This window comes from Peromyscus leucopus, chromosome 3, assembly GCF_004664715.2.
Source record: "Peromyscus leucopus breed LL Stock chromosome 3, UCI_PerLeu_2.1, whole genome shotgun sequence".
NCBI lineage: Eukaryota > Metazoa > Chordata > Mammalia > Rodentia > Cricetidae > Peromyscus > Peromyscus leucopus.
In genome coordinates, this window is record NC_051065.1 from 49,562,540 (window position 1) to 49,586,673 (window position 24,134).

At 39.3% G+C, this 24,134-nt stretch overlaps 1 protein-coding gene across 1 annotated transcript in view; it reads right to left on the reverse strand.

Moving 5' to 3' along the window:
- Positions 1 to 24,134, reverse strand: part of Ubn2 (ubinuclein 2) — a 76,949-nt gene that overhangs the window by 23,742 nt on the left and 29,073 nt on the right. Inside the window, 8 exon segments of the mRNA XM_028889313.2 lie at positions 410 to 460; positions 2,436 to 2,478; positions 4,653 to 4,703; positions 5,973 to 6,116; positions 6,631 to 6,744; positions 7,977 to 8,095; positions 11,415 to 11,544; positions 16,349 to 16,419. Coding sequence (XP_028745146.1) covers positions 410 to 460; positions 2,436 to 2,478; positions 4,653 to 4,703; positions 5,973 to 6,116; positions 6,631 to 6,744; positions 7,977 to 8,095; positions 11,415 to 11,544; positions 16,349 to 16,419 — 723 coding nt within the window.

Below are 24,134 nucleotides of genomic sequence, written 5' to 3' on the forward strand. Positions count from 1 at the left end.
ATTTCTACTCATTATGATGGACATTATTTGTAATTTATCAAATAAGTGTTTAGTGTCTCCTATTGAGTAAGGTTCTGTCCTAAGAAAATTAAAGATATTAGTAATTAAAGTGCTAAACATCTAGGTGAATATAGTCTGTTAAATTAACTTTCTTAAAATTCAAGGAAGAGTTAAGAGAATTATAGTTTAGAATATTCAAAGAGTAAAAGAAAAACATTAGCAAGTTAAAGAGCAACCATTTATTTGTTGGGAGTAATAAAAGTACTGGACTAATAACTTCATGTTTAAGATAAAGACAAAACTACTACACAGATCCATACATCACTTCAGAGGCTCTATGAGTTCCTTAGAAAGAAAAGGTCCCAAACCCAGAGTCTTATGTACTGATGTATACAGCCACATCACTTACCTTCAGCACAGTGGGGAAAGAACGAACGGGAAGGGTCTTTACCATCACCTCCTACGGTGTTACAGTAAGTAAGCTGTTAAGAATGCTGTTATACTCTAACTTCTACAGCACTTGTCCCAAACTTTTAGTCTAAGAACTCACTCTTGAAAAACCTCACTACCTATAGAAGCATGGGGATGATCCCGTTAGGGCCACACTGTCGGCTAAAACCAGAGGGTAACACATGGCATGTATGCTTGCACATGTTGACAATCCAAGTATACTATTGCCAAAACTCCATCATTAGAAAGAATATAGGAGTGATGTGGGGGCAGAAATAGTAAAGGCATTACCAGCACAAAGTTTCTATTTTAATTATATTTTGGGGGAGGCAGAGTCTCATACATCCCAAGTTAACCTCCAACTCCTTATCAAGCAAAGGAACATGGTGATAATTCAATCTTTGCTTGAACTCCTGATCTTCCTGCCTCTATCTCTTGAGTGCTGGGATTATAGTCTTGCACTACAATGACTGCTTTATGTGATGTGAGGGTTTCAAGTATGCTAGGCAAGCACTTATCAAATGAGCTATATTCATAACCAAACTATATCTGCCTTTTAGGGATATTTTTATTACCTTTTCCACCTCAAATATTAATTTTAGCAGTGAAGGAAGACTTGTTCTTGGCTAAAGGATAGAAGGAATGGAGGAAGGCTCACAATCCAGCTTTTCCTAAGCACTGTTAAGATTATCTTATGTTTCTTTTTCTTGGGGGTAGGAACAGGTTGAGACAGGTTCTATGTATCCCTGAGTAGCCTGGAGTTATGTTTGAGGCTGGCCTCAAACTTGCTGCAATTCTTCTGCCTCTACCTCCAGAGTGCTGGGATTACAGATATGTACCACCATGAACGTACCACCATGAACGCCTAAGTACTTTATGTTCTACACTAACAAATCTACCACCTATTTGTGGTGGATTTAACTGTTTGTGATGTCCACTGACTCTAACCTGTACTAATAAATACACTTACCTAGACTATATTTCAGACAGCAGACAGTAAGCTCATGGGTTTTGTTGCTCTTTTTGTCTGTTGTTGTTTGGGGCTTTTTGTGGTGCTGGGATTATGCCCAGGTCCTCTGGCATGCTGAGTATATGCTTTGTCTGAGATCTACCTACAGCTTGTATGTTTGACTTGTGGTATAAATAGGTAAGCCTAGGATGTGGAACATTACATGGCACAGAATCTGCTTTTGCCTACTGCCCTGGGTCACTGCTGAATCAGTAAATTACTCTGCCACCTTGTGCAAGTAATGCAAATTAAACTCCTAATAAAGGGGACATTTTCAGGCAGGACTGTCTGTCTTTCTCCAATCTAGAATCCTTGGCCAAGAGAGAAAATTTTCTCTGCTGGTAGGTAGATGCTTCCCCTCCACATCATTAACTAGACATCATTCTTTCAGGGCCCTGCTTTACCCAGGCTTCTTTTCTATTTCTGACATACTAACACAAGAAAACCCTACCTGATATATTCTGAGAAGACAGTGAAAAGAAACCATAATGTGATGGGTAGTTCCTTCCAGGGGAATGAAGGCCTCAGCAACAGACCATCATTGTGGTAGGTCCTCTTTGACTCTGGAATTTCTCTTTTGTATTAATAATTTTAGCTATGTTTTTTAGGACAGGGTTTATCTATATAGCCCTGGATGTGCTGAAACTTGACCAGTCTGGCCTCAAACTCAGAGGTCTGCCTGCCTCTGCCTCCTGAGTGCTAGGATTAAAATCATATGCAACCATGCCCAGCGGACAATTATGTTTTTAAAGAACATTTACTACATTTTATCCAATATTTCTATGTAGAACTAATGAATGCAAATCCTCACAGCTCCACAACAATCTACTTCTCAAATGGGCTTTTATGATGTTGAAAATAAGCAACTTAGCATAGCACCTACTAATCTTTGCTAAACATCATATGTCCTCTTCTATTAAGAATCTATCCCAACACTCAGCAACTAAAACTAACTACAGATTTGCTGGACTCTTACCTTGACTTTGGGTTTTGATGTAGGAATCACTTTTTTCTTTGCCCTAAGAGAAAAGATGAAAACGAAGGTCACTTCAGAAGCAGTTATATGTTATGAATTAAAGCAGACTATGCACAGGGATAGTCAGCCATATTTTTCTAATCAGAGTGACTAGCAGGCCAAATAATTACTAAAATAAGAAATATCGATAGGAAAAAAAATCCATATATAAACACATAAAACAAAAAATGACTTCAAACAGGTTAGCCTAAGGAGACTTACTTCAATGGATTGATAAGAACTCAATTATTTGTAGGGAAACAGCTTCAAGGTATGTCATACTCAAATCAGGGCAATGGGGTATTAATGACATTTTGCTTAAGAAAAAATTTTAAGGTTTTATCGAAAATTATTAATTGCAAAAATCAAAAATTGTTAGAATGATAACAAATTAACTAATGAATTAAAAGGCAAGAAGGAACCTTCTTCAGTTTGAGGTCACCCTGGTCTACAAAATGAGTTCCAGGCCAGCCAGGGCTACAAAAAACAAAAACTTTGAACATTTAGGAAGCAGCATGAAACACCTGTCAACGTGCAGTTTCAAGAAGGCAACAGTATTCTCCATGCCTTTTTGGGAGAAAGCCATTAGATCATTAGAACAGCCATATTTACCTATGCTATTTTCTGATTAAAAAAAAAAAAAACAAAAACCAAACTACTACTATTAAAACAAAACACAAAGGTAGCAGTAACAATGGAACTCTTTTTAAGAGCTGAGCAGGGAGTAGGATGTAGCTCAATGGCAGAGCACTCGTCTGGCATGTATAAAAGCCTAGGTTCAATGTCCAGCATTGAGGGGAGCCAGTCACAGTGGCATGTACTCATGATCCGACCTACTTTAGAAGTAGAGGCAGGATCACTTGGAGGCCAGGAGTTTAAGACCAAACTGGGCAACAAAGCAAGATTCTGTCTTAAAAGAGAAAATGAATAATAACTGAAACAACAGATCTCTGATGATATATTAACAAAATGTCCTTTCTAAAACTAAAAATATCCATTTCTTCTAACTGTATATATAAAGAGAAAAAATTTTATAATATCATCCCCAAAATGATAATCTGACCTCTTAGCAGAATTAAAAGTACATCAAAGTGCTTTAGCCAATTATCTATAACTCACTAACTTTATATATTTCAATAACTTTTTTTAAATGCTGGAGATGGAACCAAGGGCCTTAATGCATGGTAGGCAAGGACTCTACCAACTGAGCTGCATTCCAGTATCATTCCAGTATGTACCCCTAAAAGCAAAAGCAACCACTGGCATCTTTCTGTGATTAGGAGAATAAAGGTTCATTCTTTAATGAAAGTTTCACTGGGCTGGGTAAGTAGCTCAGTAGAGTGCTGGCCTAGCATATGCTGGACCTGTGTTTAATTTCTGGTATAAACATTTTTTTAAATTGATTTATTTGTGAGTGACTAACTATATATGTGTACAGGGGGCATAGATAGAGGTCAGGACCCAACTTTCAGGAGTTGGTTTTCTCCTTTTACCATGGGTTCTAGGGCTCCAATTCAGATTTTTATGGCAAGTGCTTTTATCCATGGAACCATCTCACAGATCTAGAAATCTGCTTTATATTTTCTAGAGCCAGTTGTGCACAGAAGAACATGAGAAGCTTGCAAGGCAGGGGAGGAGTGTACATGGAAGTATCCTGTAAGCTCAGTTCATCAGTGCAATTACCCATGTAGACAGTAAGACAAGGGGAGCAGGGCTGATCTCCGTGCTGGTGGCTCCCTACAGCAGAATCCCAATCTAGACTAGAAGGTTTGGAGAATATCTTGGGACTGTTTCCAAAGTCAGCAGTCAAAACAAACAAAACAGAAAAAGGGGGCAACACAAAGATGACCTAACAGTATACTTAAGTCTTATCTATGTCAATGAGTATTTTAGTAAGTAATGGTTTTGTTTCTTAAAGCCATAATATGAGCCAGGCATTGGTGGTGCAAACTTTAATGCCAGTACTTGGGAGGCAGAACCAGGTGGATCTTTGAATTCCAGGCCAGCCTAGTCTACAGAGTTCCAGGACAGCCAGGGCTACATAGAGAAACGCTGTCTCAGAAAAAACAAACAAACAAACAAACAAACAAACAAAACAAAACAAAAACAAACAAAAAACCCAAAAGCTATAACACAATAAAAAACACATGGAGAAATCTAGAGTCAGTATTTACTCACGGAGCAGAAGTAAGATGATTATGTACACTCCGGCTTTCCTTAAAAAGCATTCTAGAAAAATCAGAAAGACAAAATTATTTTTTAGAGCAGATAACATGGCAATCGCTTCACTTTTTATTTTTGTCTTGCACACAAAATCTTGCTGTGTGACTCAAACTAGCTTCAAATTTAGTACTGTAACTCAGGCTGACCTTGAACTCAAAATCATTAACCATTTGGTTTTTGCTTATTCACTAAGCAAAAGTAGTAACAACTTTATTCAATAATGTATTTCGTGAAAAGTTTTATATCGTTTCTATGTATTTAGAAGTTTTAACAAATCAACAGAAAAGGTTGTTTCTGTTACTTTAAGGATGACAGATTGATAGCCAAGTTTGTTTTTTATTCTCTTAAAATCCTCCAGCCAGGCATGGTGACACATGACTTTAATCCCAGTACTCAGGAAGCAGAGGCAAGCAGATCTCTGTGAGTTCAAGGCCAGCATGAACTGGTCTAGGTAACCCCGGCTGGCTTTGAACTCACAGAGATCTGCTTGCCTCTGCTTCCCATGCGCTGAAATGAGAGGCATGCACTACCATGACCGGCAATTTTGTTTAAGATGGATTTCACGGGGCTGGAGAGATGGCTCAGAGGTTAAGAGCAGTGACTGTTCTTCCAGAGGTCCTGCGTTCAATCCCTAGCAACCACAGGGTGGCTCACAACCATCTGTAATGAGATCTGGTACCCTCTTCTGGCTTGTAGACATACATGCAGGCAGAACATTGATTGTATGCATAATAAATAAATAAATGTGTGCTACCTCATCTATCTCTGCTCTAAATCCAGCATGTGGTTCCTTTCTATCTGTTAAAAAACCCTCAAGTTTACAACCATCATCTCCTATTCTTTTTCCTTATTACTAAACTCAGAAGCAAAATAAGGAAAAATGGTTTGAATTAAAAACAAAACAAAAGAATATACCTATCTTATTTCTAGATCCACAAGATATGTTTTGTTAAGTGCTGATGATCTGAAATACTACACACACACACACACACACACACACACACGCACGCACGCGCGCGCGCACTAGGCTTTTGTTTTGTTTTGAGATAGGGTCTCTTGATATATTAATAGACTGTTGAACATGTCAGTTCCCACTTTAAATAATTTGAGATCATTTCCCCTTTCTCTTTCCTCCTTCCAGCCTCTCCCACGCAACACTCGCCAAACATGTAAGTTCTTAGCAAAATCAATGTGATGTGTGTTTGTGTGCAAATATATCTTTAGTAACAGCAGAATAAGAAACTACAACAAAACCTGGGAAGGCACATTTCTTACCTTGCCTGCATCCAGCCCTTAGGCCACAGTGGCTTCACTTCTGTCTCCATGAAGGATTTAAGATAATCCTCAGCAGACTGGCTTTTATTTGGCTCTAATTCATAGCATCCCAATTTGATCTCAACAAGGTTACATAACAAAGTTCTAAACAAATTAAAAATATATATTGTTACAGAAATGTGAAATGTAAAACTAAGGAAAATACGATTTGAAATGGGTATTTTTGAAGCATGTAAATATGGTGGCAATAAAGAATGTGAAGTGAAGTATTCAGACAATAAGAGAAGTAAGTTCTAACACTGATCATTCAATGCACTACAATCAACCCCCACCATGAAACAATGGCCTTTGGTACCTTTCTTTAAGTGAGCAAAGATCGAATGGGATAGCTGTCTCCCTGGGATACAGTAGACAGTTCACACAGGTATATCACATGCTGGTCCTGATGCAACCAGAATGACTTCATTCTTAGAACAGCTGTTAAAATGTGTTATATGAAGCCCAAAGCACCAGCACCCTGAGGCGATTACACCAGATTACTATTCCTGAGTATGTTTTCTTAAGACACTTACTTATCTTTGGTTGCTTCTGATCTAGTCTAGTGGGTTCCTGTAGATTCTTCTCTTTTTGCCTACAAACGAAGACAAACTAAGCTCACCTAATGGTGTCATCCCAGTGGAATTTCTTTCGTGGCCCTATGACTCGTTTCCCTGGTTTCTCATCATCATCATCTTCAGATCCATTTTTTTCCCGTTCTTCATCTGTTTGCAACCTAAAAAATGAGTACTACTTTATGAAGCAAAGTTTTAAGCCTGAATTCACAACCCTAGATTCCTTAAATACTTCAGTTGCTCAGCCAAATGTTTATTTAAAACAGAACAGGGGGCCATATTTCCACATAATATGGTGAATTTGGAACCACTATAAAGTGGATGAGTAAATAAGGACTCTGAACTATACTACAGAGGTACAAATGCTCATCCTTTAGATCAAACTATTTGTGTCCAGCCTCAGCTGAGTCAAACTGGTCAACATGTGAAATGCCTAACCAGCATTAGCTTTTAGTTTTTTTTTTTTAGACAGAGTCTCAGTATGAAGCCTGGGCTAGCCTAGAACCTGGATCACCCTGCTGAAACCTCCTAATTGCTATTATAGGCATGTCCCATTATGCCTGCCTTGACCCTTGTTTTGTTTACCTCCATACACTAACCAGACAAAGCCTTTTGCTTTTGACAACAAAGCAGTTTGAGCGGGAAGTGACACATCACTTAGAAAACATTCAATTACATCCTTTCAATGGTACACATGGTTTTTAGAGGATGAGGACTGCTTAAGAACATCAACTAAGAAGGGGAATGGGGGAGGAGGGGCTTGGACCTGCCTCAACCGAATGTAGCAGGATCTGCTGACTCCCCATGGGAGATCTTGCCTTGGAGGAGGTGGAAATGGGGGATGGGTTGGGAGGTAAGGCTGGGGGGTGGGCAGGAGGAGGGAGGACAGGGGAATCTGTGGTTGGTATGTAAAATGAATAGAATATCTTTTTGTTTTGTTTTGTTTTTTCAAGACAGGGTTTCTCTGTGTAGCTTTGCGCCTTTCCTGGAACTCACTTGGTAGTCCAGGCTGGCCTCGAACTCACAGAGATCCGCCTGGCTCTGCCTCCCGAGTGCTGGGATTAAAGGCGTGCGCAACCACCTCCCGGCTTTTTTTTTTTTTTTTTTTTTTTTTTTTACAATATCTTACTTAAAAAAAAAAAGAAAAGTGTGGTGATATATTTAAAAAAAAAAAGGGGGGGTGGTAGCACACACCTTTAATGCCAGCATTCTAGAGGCAGAGGCAGGTAGATCTCTGTGAGTTCAAGGCCAGCCTGATCTACAACGTGAGTTCCAGAACAGCCAGGGCTACACAGAGAAACCATGTCTCAAAGACACCAAAAGATAAAATGAAAGAACATCAACTAAAAGTCATTCTCAAATTCTAAAGCCAGCCCACAGCAGAGGTACATACTTGGCACACTTGGCTTGACTGCGAGCCTGGCAGTCTTCTTGGTATTTAAACAGCTGTTCAGGCATGACGTTGCTAACAGCCAGCTTCAATTTCTGCAGAGGTTCTCTTAAACGATCATCCTGAGGGGTAAAGACAGTTGGAGTTTTTTTTTTTCTTCAAATATCCTAACAAAACTTACTCTATAAGCAGAACTTCAATAGGTGAAATTACATTCCACATACTGATTACAGACCTGAATGTTATCTAACATGGTATGTCTTCTACAGCCCCGACTTGTCAAAGGCACACTGGATGAAAAATTAGGATGACTGTGTTTCCTGCTACACCAAGCAGAATCCCAGTTTTTGCCTGCTGCCCCAGTAACAGTGATCATTCACATTCTGAAGGATGAGTCCAAGTTTTGCCCATGAATGAATTGTAATACAAATAATCCAGAGAATGAGAGAGACATTGCCCAGACTACTGTTTAACTCCTGGTGTTGAAAGATATACCCAAAGAGGACACTACTCTGAAATACTACAATGCACAATCTGTTTTGGTGACTACCAACAAGATGAGGGCATCCTGCTCTCCCAGTTGTTGCTAGCAATTATAATTTATGGTGCAAGCAAAAATTAAGTTCAAGGCCAAATGAAAGAGGGAACTGAGAAACCCTTCTCCATATGGGTTCAGCATAGAAAGGAAAGTCAGAATTTTATATCTGACAGCTCAAATCAGCCAACACCATTTTCATCTTGCAAATAATATATACTTAAGTGCTTAAAATCTTTATCATTGTCATAGGCCCAGAAATACCTTAACTCTTTCTTCACTGAATCAAAAGGATTTTGCTTCTTTTTTATAATGTAGATTGAATTCAAGAGACTCAGGCATACTAAGCAAGCCTTTACCTGAGCTATACACCAGTCCCCCAACAAGTCATTACAACTTTTGATATTGAATTTAGAACATGAAAATTATGACTAGAAAGCATTTTAACCTAGTCCATGAATACCAATTAATAAATTAAGCATGTAATGGTATCTAGAATAAAAATCTTTAACACTTAGTATCAAATTTCTTGAAGAATTAAGTAGATAACCCTGGAAATTTTCAAATATTCATCAACAGTGAAATTGAGAAGCTAAATGAGATACACTCATACAATAGAGATCTATACATATCAGTAGAAATCAATTTCTACTATGTCGACATACATCTGAGGCACGACATAGTGCTAGAAAGCTAGTTAAAGAAGAAAACAATTTGTTTCTCTTTCTATGAAGCTCAGACAATGTAAAACTTACAATACAATGTTTAGGGATATGAATGGTGTGACAAAGCTTATATAAAGACCAACAAGGACAAGACAGATGATGCCTTTCTCTCATGTCCAATGGGATAGAAAATAACTTCAAACATCAAACAAACATTTCTCTGAAAATAAAATATTTTGTTATAATTTTTGTTTTTTGTTTTTTGTTTTTTTGTTTTTTATTTTTTAGGGCAGGGTCTCACTATGTAGCTCTGGCTATCCAGAGCTCACTATATAGACCAGGCTGGCCTCAGATGATATTTTGTTTGTGTTCTGACAAGTAAAACTTGCCTGGAGATCAGAGCGTAGAGCTAGCCACTAGTTAACCACAGAGGCCAGGCAGTGGTGGCACACACTTGAATCCCAGCACTAGGGAGGAAGCAGAAAAATCAGGAGTTCAAGGCCACCCTGGGCTACACCTTTAATCCAAGCATAATTGGGAGGTGGAGACAGGAATATAAAGTAGGTGGAAACAGGATCTCATTCAGTCTGAGGATTCATAGAGACAGGATGCCCATTTGGTCTGAGATTTCGTAGAGGTAAGAGGTCTCTAGTGGCTGGCTGCTCTGATTCTCTGATCTTATAGCTTTCACCCTAATAGCTGACTCTGGGTTTTTAAATTGTTAAGACTAATTAGGATCCCACTTCACTCTGCCTTCAGAGTGCTGGGATTAAAGGTGTGCACTACTATAGCTGGCCCAAAATGCTTTATAATCTGGTGCTATGGATGTAGCTCAGTTGGTTGAAAGTTTGCCGAACACACATTAAACATGTTTGATTTCTAGAAAAACATAAAACCAGGTGAGTTGAGGCCAATCATGGGTGTGCATGCCTTTAATCTCAATATTCAGGAGGCAGTGGCAGGCCAGTCTGATCTACATAGCCAGTTCCAGGCCAGTCGGAGCTATCCAGATTCTGTTTCCAGAACCCACATGGCAGTTAACAACAACCCTTAACTTCAGTTCCAAGGGAGCCAACACCCTCTTCTGGCCTCTGTGGGTACCATGGACATCCACAGCATACAGATGTACATACAAGCAGAATACCCATACAGAAAATAAAAATTAAAAACACAAACAGAAACAGGCAAGGTGGTAAAGGCCCACAATCCCAGCACCCATAAACCCTGCTGTATCTGGGCTAGTCTAGGACAGAATACCTTCTCAAAAAGAAGGAAGAAAAGGTGTTTTATACTACACAAAATGGTGTTTTTCTGGGGTAGGTATGGTGGCGCCTACCTTTGCATTGCTGGTAGATCTCTTTGAGTTTTAACATCAACCTGCTGTACATAGTGAGCTCTAGGCTACATAGTAAGACCCTGTCTCAAAAAAAAAAAAACAAAAAAAAAAAAAAACCAAAAAAACAACTAAAAACTATTTCTACTTCTAGTTCTATTTTTTAGATTTTTTTCCCTCCCTAAATTTCGAGACAGAGTTTCTCTTTGTAACCCTGGCTGTCCTGGAACTCTCCCTGTAGACCAGGCTGGCCTTGAACTCAGATCTGCCTGCCTTTGCCTCCCAAGCTCTGGTATTAAAGGCGTGTACTACCAGGCCCAGCTTCTAGTTCTATTTTATCAGTTACCCATTTTCATCATTTGAATTTTGGCTCCAATTGCCGATGTCTGAAGTTGCCAACAAAAAGATAAAATATGAGTTGGAAACACAATTTTTTTGTTCATTAACCTGCTTAGAATCAAGAAGGAATTATAATTTTTTTCAACTCAAAAGAAGCCTTTGTTAACAGATATTGGTGTCTTAATAAAGAATTCTGTTCATGGTACCTACTAAACTGACTTTCTAGAGCAAGAATCCATGCCTTAGGAATCAGTACTTTTCATCTAGGCCTATCAACTGTTGAAGCAAATAGTTTTTAAATTGTGTGTGCGTGGCTGTGTGCAGTTGCTAATGCCGTGGTATATTTGTGGAATTCAGAGGACAATTTTGCCAGGCTTGCTCAACAAGTGCCTTTACCTGGTGAGCCATCTTGCCAGCCCTGAAGGAGCTCCTAATCAACTTTAGTGACATCCTGTGGTTATTAAACATACGTAACAGAACTGTAAAATAATGAATGTGCAAAGACTCTGAGTAAAGAGCTTGTTTACTGGTTACAAAACCTAAGATACAGACACTATTCTTCCACTTACCTGGACGTTAAGGTGTAACTTCTTGAGACGTTTTACCAGTGTTTCCTTATTGCATGGCACAAATGCTTCAAGATGGGAGTAGACACCACTACGAATGACAGGGCCGAGTTCTTGTAGCTGTAACTCGATGCTGACCAAAGACAAAAACAAAACCACACAACAGTAAACAACACCCAATCCTTTTTACATAGCACCATATAAATCAGAAAATAGCCAGGTGCTGGTGGTACACACTTTCAATCCTAGCACGTGGGAGGCAGAGGCAGGCAGACCTTTAGTTCGAGGCCAGTCTAGTCTACAAAGTCCAGGACAGCCAGGACTACATAGAGAAACCCTGTCTCAAAAAACAAGCAAACGAAGGAACGAAGCAAGCAAAAGCAGATGCTCCCCGGCCCTTATAGCACCCCTCTTAAGGTATCTGAAACGGCAAAGCCATTCTTCACACCTAGCTATGTGCACATGCTATTTCCTCATCTTTGTTTTCCTTACCATGCCTGTGACACAGCTGTGTATTTAATAGTTTACTCAATTTACTGTAAGTGATTAGTTCTCACTTCCCTTTTTGGGACAGAAAATTAATTGTTAAGTCTTTATTTTGCCTAGTAGCTATTTCCTTTTGATGAACTAGCCTGACTCCATCTTAAGTTTAGAAGAAATCTTGTTATAAGGTAGAAATAAGTTCCTCCCTGTTTTCTGTGAAACTTAAATTTTACATGTCTTTACTCATTTTCTGGAATTCAACATGTTCCATACCCTATAACCTGACCTCCATCCTGATAAGATGTTTTGCCAAATAATTCTGAGATGTTCTACCAAGTTCTCACATAACCAAAAACCCGTGGAAATCCCCTAGCATTGGAGATTTTTTTTTTTTTTTTGGCTATATAAGCTCCACTTTCTCCTATGCTCAATGCTGTTTTCTGAAACCAGGCTTTAGGGAGACAGCCCTGTTTGACAGGAAATAGAGCTTGCTTAATTTGACCAAAAAGTTTGGTTCATTGGTCTTTATTCTTGTTCAGTGGGATTAATATTTTCTCTTCTCTATTTCTCTTTTAAAAGTAATGCAGTAAAATCTGTAATAATTGCCATATTTAAGCAGATAGAAACTATTAACAAAGTGTCTCTCAAAATGGAAAAGACTGTATTTGGCAGAAGTAACAATAGATGTGAGTTTGAAGGTCGTTATCAAATTGGGGCTCTTAGATAGGCTTGATGGTGTGCATTTTCAATCCTATTCAGAAACAAGAGGCAAGGAACGCTCAGAATCCCAGGTTAGCCTGACCTGTGAGGCACCCTAGGCCAGCCAAGGATACATTGTGAAACTTTGTATCAAAACAAAAAACAAAAAGTAAAACAAATTGGGGTTTTTGGCAACAAATTATGCCCAAGTCACCACAGATAATTATAGGAAAGTGTACAGCGACACTTAGGAAACTCTCCCATATTAAATTAATTTATCACCTCTAAGATATATTGTAATTTCAGGTGGACAGTGGCGGTGCATGCCTTTAATCCTAGCACCCAAGAGGCAGAGGCAGGTGGATCTCTGGAGTTTGAGGCCAGCCTGAGCTCTACAGAGGGATTTCCAGGACAGCAAAGGCTACACAGAGAAACCCTGTCTTGAAAAACAAACAAAACAAAAACAACAAAAAAGATATATTGTAATTTTAGAAAAATAGACAAAATCATGCTTTTTAGAACTCGTAAAAGAAAATCCCTAGTATTAGAAAAACTAAATAGTGAATAGACAGTTAAATGCAAATGTTATTTCAGGGAAATAACGTCATGGTCATGAGTACTATGCAGAAATGCTTGGCTGGTAGCATTTGGCTAGACCGTTACTAAGGGCCTAGGCTCTGAGTAGGACTTCTGGATTTGTCTTATCGTTAAAAAGCTAGTTGAAACTGAAAATAAAATACTCTCTAAGTACTAAGAGATGTACCAGACTCAAGGAAATAGTTTAAAGTCACTGGCTTCCAAAGGTTAACTCAGACAAGGGAAAGCTGACTCCCTGAGCAGAAACTTAACTGCTAAGTCCTCTATATACCGCCATTCAAGTTACTACTCATTCAAGGAGTACCAAGGAGATGGCATGAAGGTCTCACAGGGAGTGTCCAGCAAACAGTCATGCCTAGTGTAATATGAGTAGAATTCAGAATGCCTGCTTCAGGGAACAGGGAAGAAAAATAAGTATATTGTATACTTGTTCATTCAGGTCAATTCAACTATGGGGAAAAAAAGGTGAACCAGAAATTCATCTTTTTCTCCTCAACAAAATGAAGAAATAGTGAGGCCAATACACCTGAGTAATGTTAGTCATTGGATTACACATGCTATTACAACAGCACTCTGTCCAGAAGAGTAAGGCATGTGAGATTAGGACAGAGAACAATAAAAAGTGACTTTAAAGGAAACCATCAACTCTGAGCCTAAGGCCTTAAAGAACTGAAAGCTCACCTTTTGTGAAATGAAGAGCAGATGTGTGTCTGTTTGTGTCTGTGTGTGTATAGGTGGAGAGATGGTTCAGCAGTTAAGGGCAGTGACCCTCTTCCAGACCGGGTTTGATTCCCAGTACCTATATGGTGTCTAACAATTGTTTGTAATTTTAATTCCAAGGGATCTGATACCCTCTTCTCACTTATGAATGCTGCAGTTAAATATATGCAGGGAAAACACCCATATACATAAAATAAAAATAAATACATCTTAAAAAAAAAAAAAAAAAACAAACCAAAGTAGATGGGCTCGCCAACTTAGAGATTTGTTTGTGACAGACAGGGAAGGAATGGAGGGAAGCCTATTAACGGAACTCTCTAATTTACCTGCGTTGCCAGAGCACAAAGATGGGCTCTTGATTCTCCCAAGGAAAAACAGACTCCCCCTCTTATAGGAGAGTGAAATGGAAAGGAAAAAAGGGAGGGAGGGGAAGGGGAAGAGAATGAAAGACCAGTCTTAGCCACGAGGAAAGAACTGCTCTAGTACCAGGGGAGAGAAAAAACGGTTAGTGAGATGGGATGATGGAATCTGGGACAACTCAGATGAGTGACAGCTGCTGCACTGTCTAGTGACTCTGGAGCTCAAAAGCCACCAGTAAAGGTGGCAGCAGGAATGTGAAGAATCATGTACCTCTTCCATCACAGGCATTCAACCTGAAAATCCAGGCTAAAACAAAAAACTCTTCAGCCACTCCACTGGAAACACAGTTACGTTTGAGGAGTCTATTTTTTTTTTTTTTTAAAGTCTTTAAGGGTCACAGAGATAGTAACTAACTATAAGTAATGAAAAAACACCCTTTTCTATTGAATATCTCTATTGTGTATTTAGAAGAAAGGAATCACAGAATATTATTTGCTTGTATCTTCCTACCTGGTACTATTAAATGCCAGAGCAGACCAATTATTTTCATCATACAAGTAAGATCTGCTTCTTTCCTCATGATCATACTTTTGCCTAGTTCTGCCTGCACTCAACTGTATTCTTTTTTTTTTTTTTTTTTTTTTGGTTTCCCGAGACAGGTTTCTCTGTGTAGCTTTGCGCCTCTCCTGGAACTCACTCGGTAGCCCAGGCTGGCCTCGAACTCACAGAGATCCACCTGGCTCTGCCTCCCAAGTACTGGGATTAAAGGCGTGCGCCACCACCACCATGCCTGGCTCCAAGTTTTCTTCCTTGAACCATAGTTTTCATTTGGTTATAAATTTTGCAAAAATTATAATTAACCTCACTGAATAATCATGAAATCATATGTCTCAATTCTGAGTAGTAGAAATAGGTGGCCAATCTGAATAAATACTCTGACCTTTCACAGACATTTTTCATATAGGTGGCACAAAATACACCTAAGATCAGCTGAATGGTCAACCTGCATAGTGGTCACCTGCTCTAAAAGTTAGAAAAATTATTAGCAGTGTGGAGAACAAATACAGTTTTGCTCAGGAACAAATATTATAAAAAACATGCTGCAAAGCAGAACAGGAAGAATGGATGACTGAGACCAAAACCTCTAGTTCATAAGTCGATTAAAAGTATTTAAAAGTAATATTTATATATGTGTGTGTGTGTGTGTGTGTGTGTGTGTGTGTGTGTACACGTACACTTATTAGGTACCATGGAGTAACTGAGGAAGTCAGAGGACAAACTGTAGACTTGATTCTCTCCTTCAACCATATGGGTCCCAGGTATCAAACTCAGGTCATCGGATTTGGTGGTAAGCACTTTATCTACTGAGCCATCTCATTGGTTTTCAAAGGTCAACTGTGTATATGTAGGTAGAAAAAGTCTCAGATAACCCAGGCTGGCCGATGATAAACTGTATAACTCAATATTATTCCTGAGGATAATCTTGAATTTCCTAGTCTTCCTGCATCCACCTCTGCAAGTGCTGAGAAAATAGGTATGAAGTACCATGCCAGTCTTATGCAGCACTGGAGAATCTGACCCAGGTCTCTGTGAATTAAAGGTAAGAACTGTACCAGTTGAACTATATATCCTCAGCCCCTCAACTACTTAAACTTGTAGTTCTCCAACCTCAGCCACTTGGTGCTGGCATTAGAAGCATGGACCACCACTCTCTGCAAAGTTTTTATTAATTAATTAGTTTATTAATTTATTTGAGCTAGAGTGTCAAGTAGCCTAGGCTGGCCTTGAACTCACAATATAGCTGAGGATGACCTTCAACTGTTCATTCTTTACCTCCAAAATGCTGGGATTACAGAGGTGTACCACACCACGCTCAGTTTATGCAAATCCAGGGCTACCGGCATGCTACACAAGCACTCTACCAACTATCTACTGCCTCAGCAGCCTGCAAGGTTTTTGGTTTGTTTCTTTTTATTTGAGTTAGGAATTGAACTTAGGGCTTCACAAATGCGTGGCAAGTACATCACTGAGATTATTCTCAGTGCAAGTTTAAAAAGGAAAAGATAAAAATCACTTACTCCAGAAGAATATTATTCATATCTTGTGTGAAGAATTTTTTTCTTCCTTCTTCATCAAAAAGTTTGGCAGCCTAGAGAAACATAAAAAAACGGACAATATAATTCAAATAAACCATTACTGACATGAATTATCTAACAACAATACTACTACTAATAATAAACTTCACTATCAGTAAAATACCACAAATTCTGAGCCAGAGGGAGGCAAAGCCATTTGAGGTCCAAATCAAACACACGTTTGCTACAGTGGCTGTAGTCACTAACACACACTTAGTGGCTCACAAAGCAGAGGCCTAGTGTCTCACTTGGGACATTCAAAATTAGTGCCACTGGGCTAAAATCAAAGTGACAGCAAGGCTAGGCTCTCCATCAAAGAGCATTAAAAAAAAAAAAAAAAAATCAGAGCTAGACCCTCTAAAGAGGTTAAATGTAAAGCATAGAGTGAATTAGTGTGGCACATGGAACTAGCAGTACCACTTGAAATAAAGCAACTTCCCAAGGCCATCTAACTAATAACTACAGGGAAATACTATACTTAGCAATGTGAAAGTATTAGCACTGCCTATTTTTAGACTTAATCATCATCAAAGGTCATGAAAAGTATTAAAGTGAAAACTGAGTGTCAATCCTGTGACAGGTACAGTGCGTGCCAAAATGCCTAAAGTACAGAATGGACATTGCCTTTAAGTGAAACACATGTAAAGAACACCCCCCCCCACCCTGCCCCCATCTGTCTGTCTGTCTGTCTGTCTGTCTGTCTGTCTCTCTCTCTCTCTCTCTCACACACACACACACACACACACACACACACACACACACACACACACACTTTTTCTAAAGACATAGGCTCCCTATGAAGCCCAGGTTAGTCATGAGCTTGGCAGCCCTATTGAATCAGATACCAGAGTATCACCCACATATCACCCAGGTATCACCCAGCACCTGAGGACTTCTGCAGAATCCTGTGATTATGTCCACTTTAAACTTTATAATCTTAAACTTGGGTGGTAGTGGCGCACGCCTATAATCCCAGCCCTTGGGAGGCAGAGCCAGGTGGATCTCTGTGAGACCAGCCTGGTCTACAGAGCTAGTTCCAGGACAGGCTCCAAAGGTACACAGAAAAATCCTGCCTCAAACAACAACAACAACAAAACAACTTTATAATCTTAAATGTTAAATGTGATTAAAAGTCAGACTTAGTATTCAATGTCACAAACATTTATCTATCTAAACAAAATACCAGGCAATAGTCATTTCTGCTCCTGTCTTTGATGTGCTAGGACTTCCATTAAATTTCATTATTTGAACTTCTGGATTTACCTACTGATATGGCAACCCACATTACTTTTCCTGTACCGAGAGACACCAGAGAGACACCAGGACTCTGTGCATGTTAGGTAAGTTCCCAAACACTAAGCTAAGCTCCCAGTCCTCAAAACACAATTTTTAAAAACAAGACTATTTTTTGTTTCCAATAGAATAAATTCCTTGATGATGGGTCTATGAACTTTTAAACTTTTTATTCTATTCTATTCTATACTTTATACTTATTATCATATAGAATCTGCATAAATAGCCAGAGGCTGGTAGTATTTCCCCCCAATCTTACAAATAAGGAGCTGAAAACTTAGAAGGGTTATGGAAGATGGCCCCAAATCAGTTGATAGTACGTGATGCACCCAACATTTAGATTAAGGCCTTTGTAAAGTGCAAAACTGCCACATGGGCCGGGTGGTGGTGGCGTATGCCTTTAATCCCAGCACTTGGGAGGCAGAGCCAGGCAGATCTCTATGAGTTCAAGGCCAGGCTGGTCTACAGAGCGAGCTCCAGGACAGGCTCCAAAACTACACAGAGAAACTCTGTCTCGAAAAACCTGCCACACAGCACAGACACTGACTGCAGTCGTCTGGCTTCTATATAATTAAAAGCAATACAAAATTTATCAAGGGATAAGCACAAACTATAAGCTTGAGAATAACATTGCCACACTGTATTTCCTCTTAACCTGGTGACTACAAGAAAAGGGTTTTTAACTTGGAAACTCTGCCATAATCATTTATTTATAGACTGGGAAGTCAAAGGCACAGTTCACATCGGGAATCGGGAGATGCACACTTACTGGACAGAATTGATACAAGAACTTAAGCACACCAGGGCCACCTGTACCAAGCTACCAAAGTATGTGACAACTTTCCTTGCTTTAGATAGAAGCGGCAAATTTCCACGACATATTTCTTAGGATGAAGATTAGGCATGTTCAGGGGACAGAAATATACAAAGAAAGCCAGAATAAAAATGAAACTTTAGAAAAAAGGAAAAATTTAAGTCAAAAGGTTTATCATGAAAGGATATTTACTCACTGCAAAGTAAAAAATGAACAGCAAGAAGCTGTTTATCAGACAGACATAAATGTGAGAGCTCAGGATAAATTTTTATCTCCCAAAGAAAAAGCAACATCTTATATTTCAAAGTAACACACAAAGAACTCATGGGTATTGTATCAGAGATCAGGGATGGGGCAAAAGAAAATGAAGAAAGCATGGAGGTGAGGTGACTTCTGTCACCTGTAAGTTATGTGCTCCTGCTGAAGTATTTAGCCACTCTCCACTTAAGTTTCTCAAAAGGGAAACAATGCTTTCACTTCAAATACAAGATTGTCAAGAGAATTAAAGGGGGAAAAAAAGGAAGTCTCAAAGTAAGAGCTATGGCTGTACTCAATAGAGCAGTGCTTGCCTAGCATGCACAAAACCCTGGATTCAAATGCCAGAACAATCAAAAAGATAAACAACCAACACCCCCACTGAGTCACTCAGATTAGGTCTACAAACTTTATGTTACCTTTAAGGGAAAAGTAAAATATAACAAATCAAAAGGCTGAAGGCACCTGACGGCAAAGTAAGGAGAAGGAGTCCACCTCTGCTGTCATCCCACACCCACCTCTTGATGACTGTGCTGGCTAGTTTTATGTCAACTTGACACAAGCTAGAGTCATTAGAGAGGAGGGAACCTCAACTGAGAAAATACCTCCGTAAGTTCCAGCTGTAAGGCATTTTCCTAATTAGTGACCAATGGGGGAGGGTCCAGTCCATTGTGGGTGGGGCCATCCCTGGGCTGGTGGTCCTGGGTTTGATAAGAGAGCAGGCTGAGCAAGCAAGGAGGAGCAAGCCAGTAAGCAGCACTTCTCCACGGCCTCTGCATCTGCTCCTGTCTCCAGGTTCCTGCGCTGTTTGAGTTCCTGTCCTGACTTCCTTTGATGATGAACTATGATGTGGAAAAGAGAGCTGAATAAACCCGTTCTTCTACAAGTTGCTTTAGTCCCAGTATTTCATCTCAGCTATAGAAACCCTAAGACAATGACCTACTTGATGGAATCTTGCACACAGTCCCCAGGTATCACCCAGCACCTCCACCTGAGGACTTCTGCAGAATCATGTGCACCTCCCTCAGACAGTGCCCTCACCACTATGACCACCCTGCCCCTGCCACCTACTGACTGCCTGTAGAACTCTACAGTGATCTGTAGCAAGAACCTGCTAACTCATCGAAGGTTTGCTCCTGTGCTCAGAAGCTGAAACTAGCCATAGCTGAACTAAGAACACTTCTAACACCCCATTAGCACATCATCACTGAATGGCCCCAAGACTAACCTCGACTGATCCAAAACCTGACAAGTTGGGGTAATAGCAACTGAGATCCAAACATCCAACTCAAAAAGGTAAGACAGATATCCATACCAAAAAAAGGAAAAAAAAATCAAAAACACATTACCAATGACCTATGATGTCTAAGTCTCATCATAAAACCACAAACATGAAAAACCAAAATAACATGCCTCCTCCAAAATGTAGGATTCCCATAGAAATATTTCCTGAGAAAAGCAACTTAGATGACACACAATCATTTCAAAGTAGAATTATAAATTATTATAAATATGTCCAAGGAACTAAAAGAAACTATGACTAAATGCTGGACTGGAGGCTGCAACAACACAAATAGGCAAATGAAACAAAGAAAGCAATTCAAGATGAGAATACAATTCAGTAAAGAGAGAACATTTCTAAAGAAAACCCAAACCAAAAGAAAACTGGAAGTAAAAAACTTAGTAAATCAAGTAAAAAGCTAATGGGGAGCTTTATTAAAAAAAAATTGATCAAGTAGAAGAACATTCTGACAAGGGAGAAGAACTGGATTGCTCAATCAAAGAAATGGTAAGTCTAAAAGAAAAAAGAAAGAAACACAAAAAGAACATGCAGAACTCTGGCACACCAAACCTGGGGCTGGTTCAGCAGTAAAGAGAGCACACTGTGCCAGGCGGTGGCGGCGCACGCCTTTAATTCCAGCACTCGGAGGCAGAGCCAGGCGGATCTCTGTGAGTTCGAGGCCAGCCTGGGCTACCAAGTGAGTTCCAGGAAAGGTGCAAAGCTACACAGAGAAACCCTGTCTCGGAAAAACCAAAAACAAAAAAAAAAAAAAAAAAAGAGAGAGAGAGAGAGAGCACACTGCTCCTGTAGAAGACCTGAGTTCGATTCCTAGCACCTACATGAGGTTGCTCACAACTAACAGTGGTGGTTTGAAGTAGAACTGCTCTCACAGGCTCATGTGTGAGCATTTTGTCCAAAGTCAGTGGAACTGCTTGGAAAGTGTTAGGAGGTGTGGCCTTGCTTAGAGGAGGTCACTGCTGGTGGGCTTTTATAGGCTTCAAAAACCTGAGTCTCTTCACAGATCTCTCTGCCTCCTGATTTCGCACAGGGATGTAATCTCCCAGATACTGCTCCAAGTGCCATGCAGCCTGCCGTGATGGCCATGGACTCTAACTCTCTGGAACTGTGAGCCCCAAGTTAAATATTTTCTTTTATAAGTTGCCTTGGTCATGATATTTTGTCACACCAATAGAAAAGTAACATAAGGTGGGACAGGGTGGAACATGGCTTTAATCCCAGCATTCACCCCACCCCCACATATACATGCATAATTGAATAATAAAATAAAAATATTTAAGAAAACATTTTCTCTTTTCTTGCTTGTTTTTGTTGTTGTTTGTTTGCTTTGGCTCTTTTTGGTCTTTTAAGACAGGGTCTCACTATGTAGCTCTGACTATCCTGTCGCTATATAGACCTGCTGGCCTTGAACTCACTGAGATCCACTTGTCTCTGTCTCCCAAGCACTAGGATTAAAATTGTATGCCATCAAGCCCCACCGTACAGAAGATATTTTCAACAAAATCATAGGAAAAAAAAATCACAAATCTAAGAAAAAAGATGCTAAGTGCAAAAGGCATAAAGAACACCAAATAAACAGAACCAAAAAGACAAACATGTAGTAGTCAAAACACTGAATGTTCAAAACAAAGAAGGAATATTGAAAGCTACAAGAGAGAAATAAAGTCATGAGAACAGCATCTGATTTTTTAATAGAGACTATAAAGCCAGAAGGTCTTGGACAGATGTTTTACAAGTCTGAATGACTACTGATTCCAACACAGATTTATCTGTGATAATCAAAGGCGAAAGAAGAAACTGCCAAGATAAAAGGTAGGTTAAAGGAAATTATGATCACCAAGCCAGCCTCACAAAGGATAAGGTCAAGTAATACTTTGGATGGAAGAGTTAGGCATATTCAAGAAGTAGTAACGAGAAAACCTAAGAAAAACAATAAAATCAACAAAACAACAGCAATCAATATACATCTTGCAAGAATAAGTCTAAGCATCAATGGTCTTAACATTCCAACTAAGACACAGGCTAGCAAACCTCCAAGAAACGTACCTCACCACCAGAGATAGAAACCACTTCAAAGTGAAGGGATGGGCAAAAACACACCAAGAAGATAGTCTTCAAACTAGAAGAAAGAAGGACACTTCATACGGACCACAGGGACAATCCATCAAGACATTACAATCTTAAATATATATGCACTACATTTGGATGCACTCACCTTTACAAAGCAAATACTTCTAGATGTAAAGTAACAAATTAACACACACACAATCAGTAGGCAGTTTCAATACTCGACTTTCACCACCCCCCTCTCACCAATGGATCATGTAAAAAAAAAAAAAATGAATAGAGAATTAGTTAAATGACATCATAGATCAAATGGATCTAATATATATGTACAGAACATTCCAACCCAACCACTAGAGTGTATACATTCTCAGTACATGAAACCTACACTAAAATATTGGGATACAAAATACATCTAATAAATAAAGAAAACTGAAATAATTTCTTGTATTTTATCTGACCACAGTGGAATAAAACTAGATTATCAACAGAAAATAGACCACACATGGTGGCAAAAGCCTTTAATCCCACTGGTTGGAGAGATGGCTCAGCAGTTAAGATCACTGGCTGATCTTCCAGAGGTCCTGAGTTTAATTCCCAGCAACCACATGGTGGCTCACAACCATCTGTAGTGGGATCTGATGCCCTGTGTTCATGCAGATAGAGCACTCATACACATAAAAATAAATAAATTTAAAACAGCCTTTAATCACAGAAACTAGAGATACAAGGGACAAAACAACATAATAAAGGCAAAGACAACAAATCCACAGCCAACATATGTTAAACAGAGACAAACTTGAAGAGGTTCCACTAAAATTAGGAACAAGACAAGGATGCTATTTTCTCCACAAGACAAGGAGATAAAAGGGATACAGAGAGAAGGGATGAAGTATCCTTATTTGCAGATGATATGATTCTACACATAAAGATCTTAGTGGCTTCACCACAAAACTCCTACACTAAGCAAAGCAGCAGGATACAAAATCAACACACAAAAATAAGAAGCCTTCCTACATACCAAAGACAAACAAGCCAAGAAAGAAATCAGGGAAACAAAACTATTCACAACAACTTCAAAAAACAAAAATCCCAGACTAAATCTAACCAAGGATGTAAAACACCTGAACATGAGTCACAGGAGGGAACTTTATAAATAGAACTCTGGTAGTGCAAGAATTAAGACAATCAACTGACAAATGGAACCTCATGAAACAGCCAAGAGCACCATCATTCAAATAAAAAAGGCAGTCTGCAGAATGGGAAAAGGACCTTTACCGGTGATATATCTGACAGAGAGTTGGTATCTAGGATATAGCTGGAAATAATCATTCTAAGGTAATCCAGGCCCAGAAAGATACATGGTCTCTCTGTATTTGTGTACACTAGCTCTGAATTTTCAGATATGTGTTCAATTTGGAGCAACCACAGAAGTCAGGAAACTAGTAACGACAGTTCCAGGGGATCCAATGCTTTCTTCTGGCCACCATGGGCACCTGTACACATGTGTATACCTTTTCCATAATTAAAAATGAAATAGGGGCCTGGAGAGATGGCTCTGTGGTTAAGAGCACTAGCTGCTCCTCCAGATGACCCAAGGTTCAAACCCCAGCACCCACAGGCAGCTTATGCCTGTCTGTAACTGCAAGATCTGACACCCTCACATAGACAAACAGGCAGGCAAAACACCCATGCACATTAAATAAAAAAATAAAAATAAATTGTTAAAATAAATAAATAAAAAATAAAAATGAAATAAAATCTTGAAAAAAATATAGTCAACAGAGGCAATGAGTTCTTTTAGCACACTTCCTCTACCTTCTGGACTGAGGAAGGAAACTCAAGTAAGTGAAAACAGAGCAGCTATTAGTAAGCCACAACCTTAGAAGAAACACGAAGTAACAAAAACAGGAGTCAGCAAAACAGAATCAATCAATAAAATCAAGGGCCAGCTGACAAAGAGAACTCTTACTTACATTGTGGAAGTGTATCTAAACTTGCTT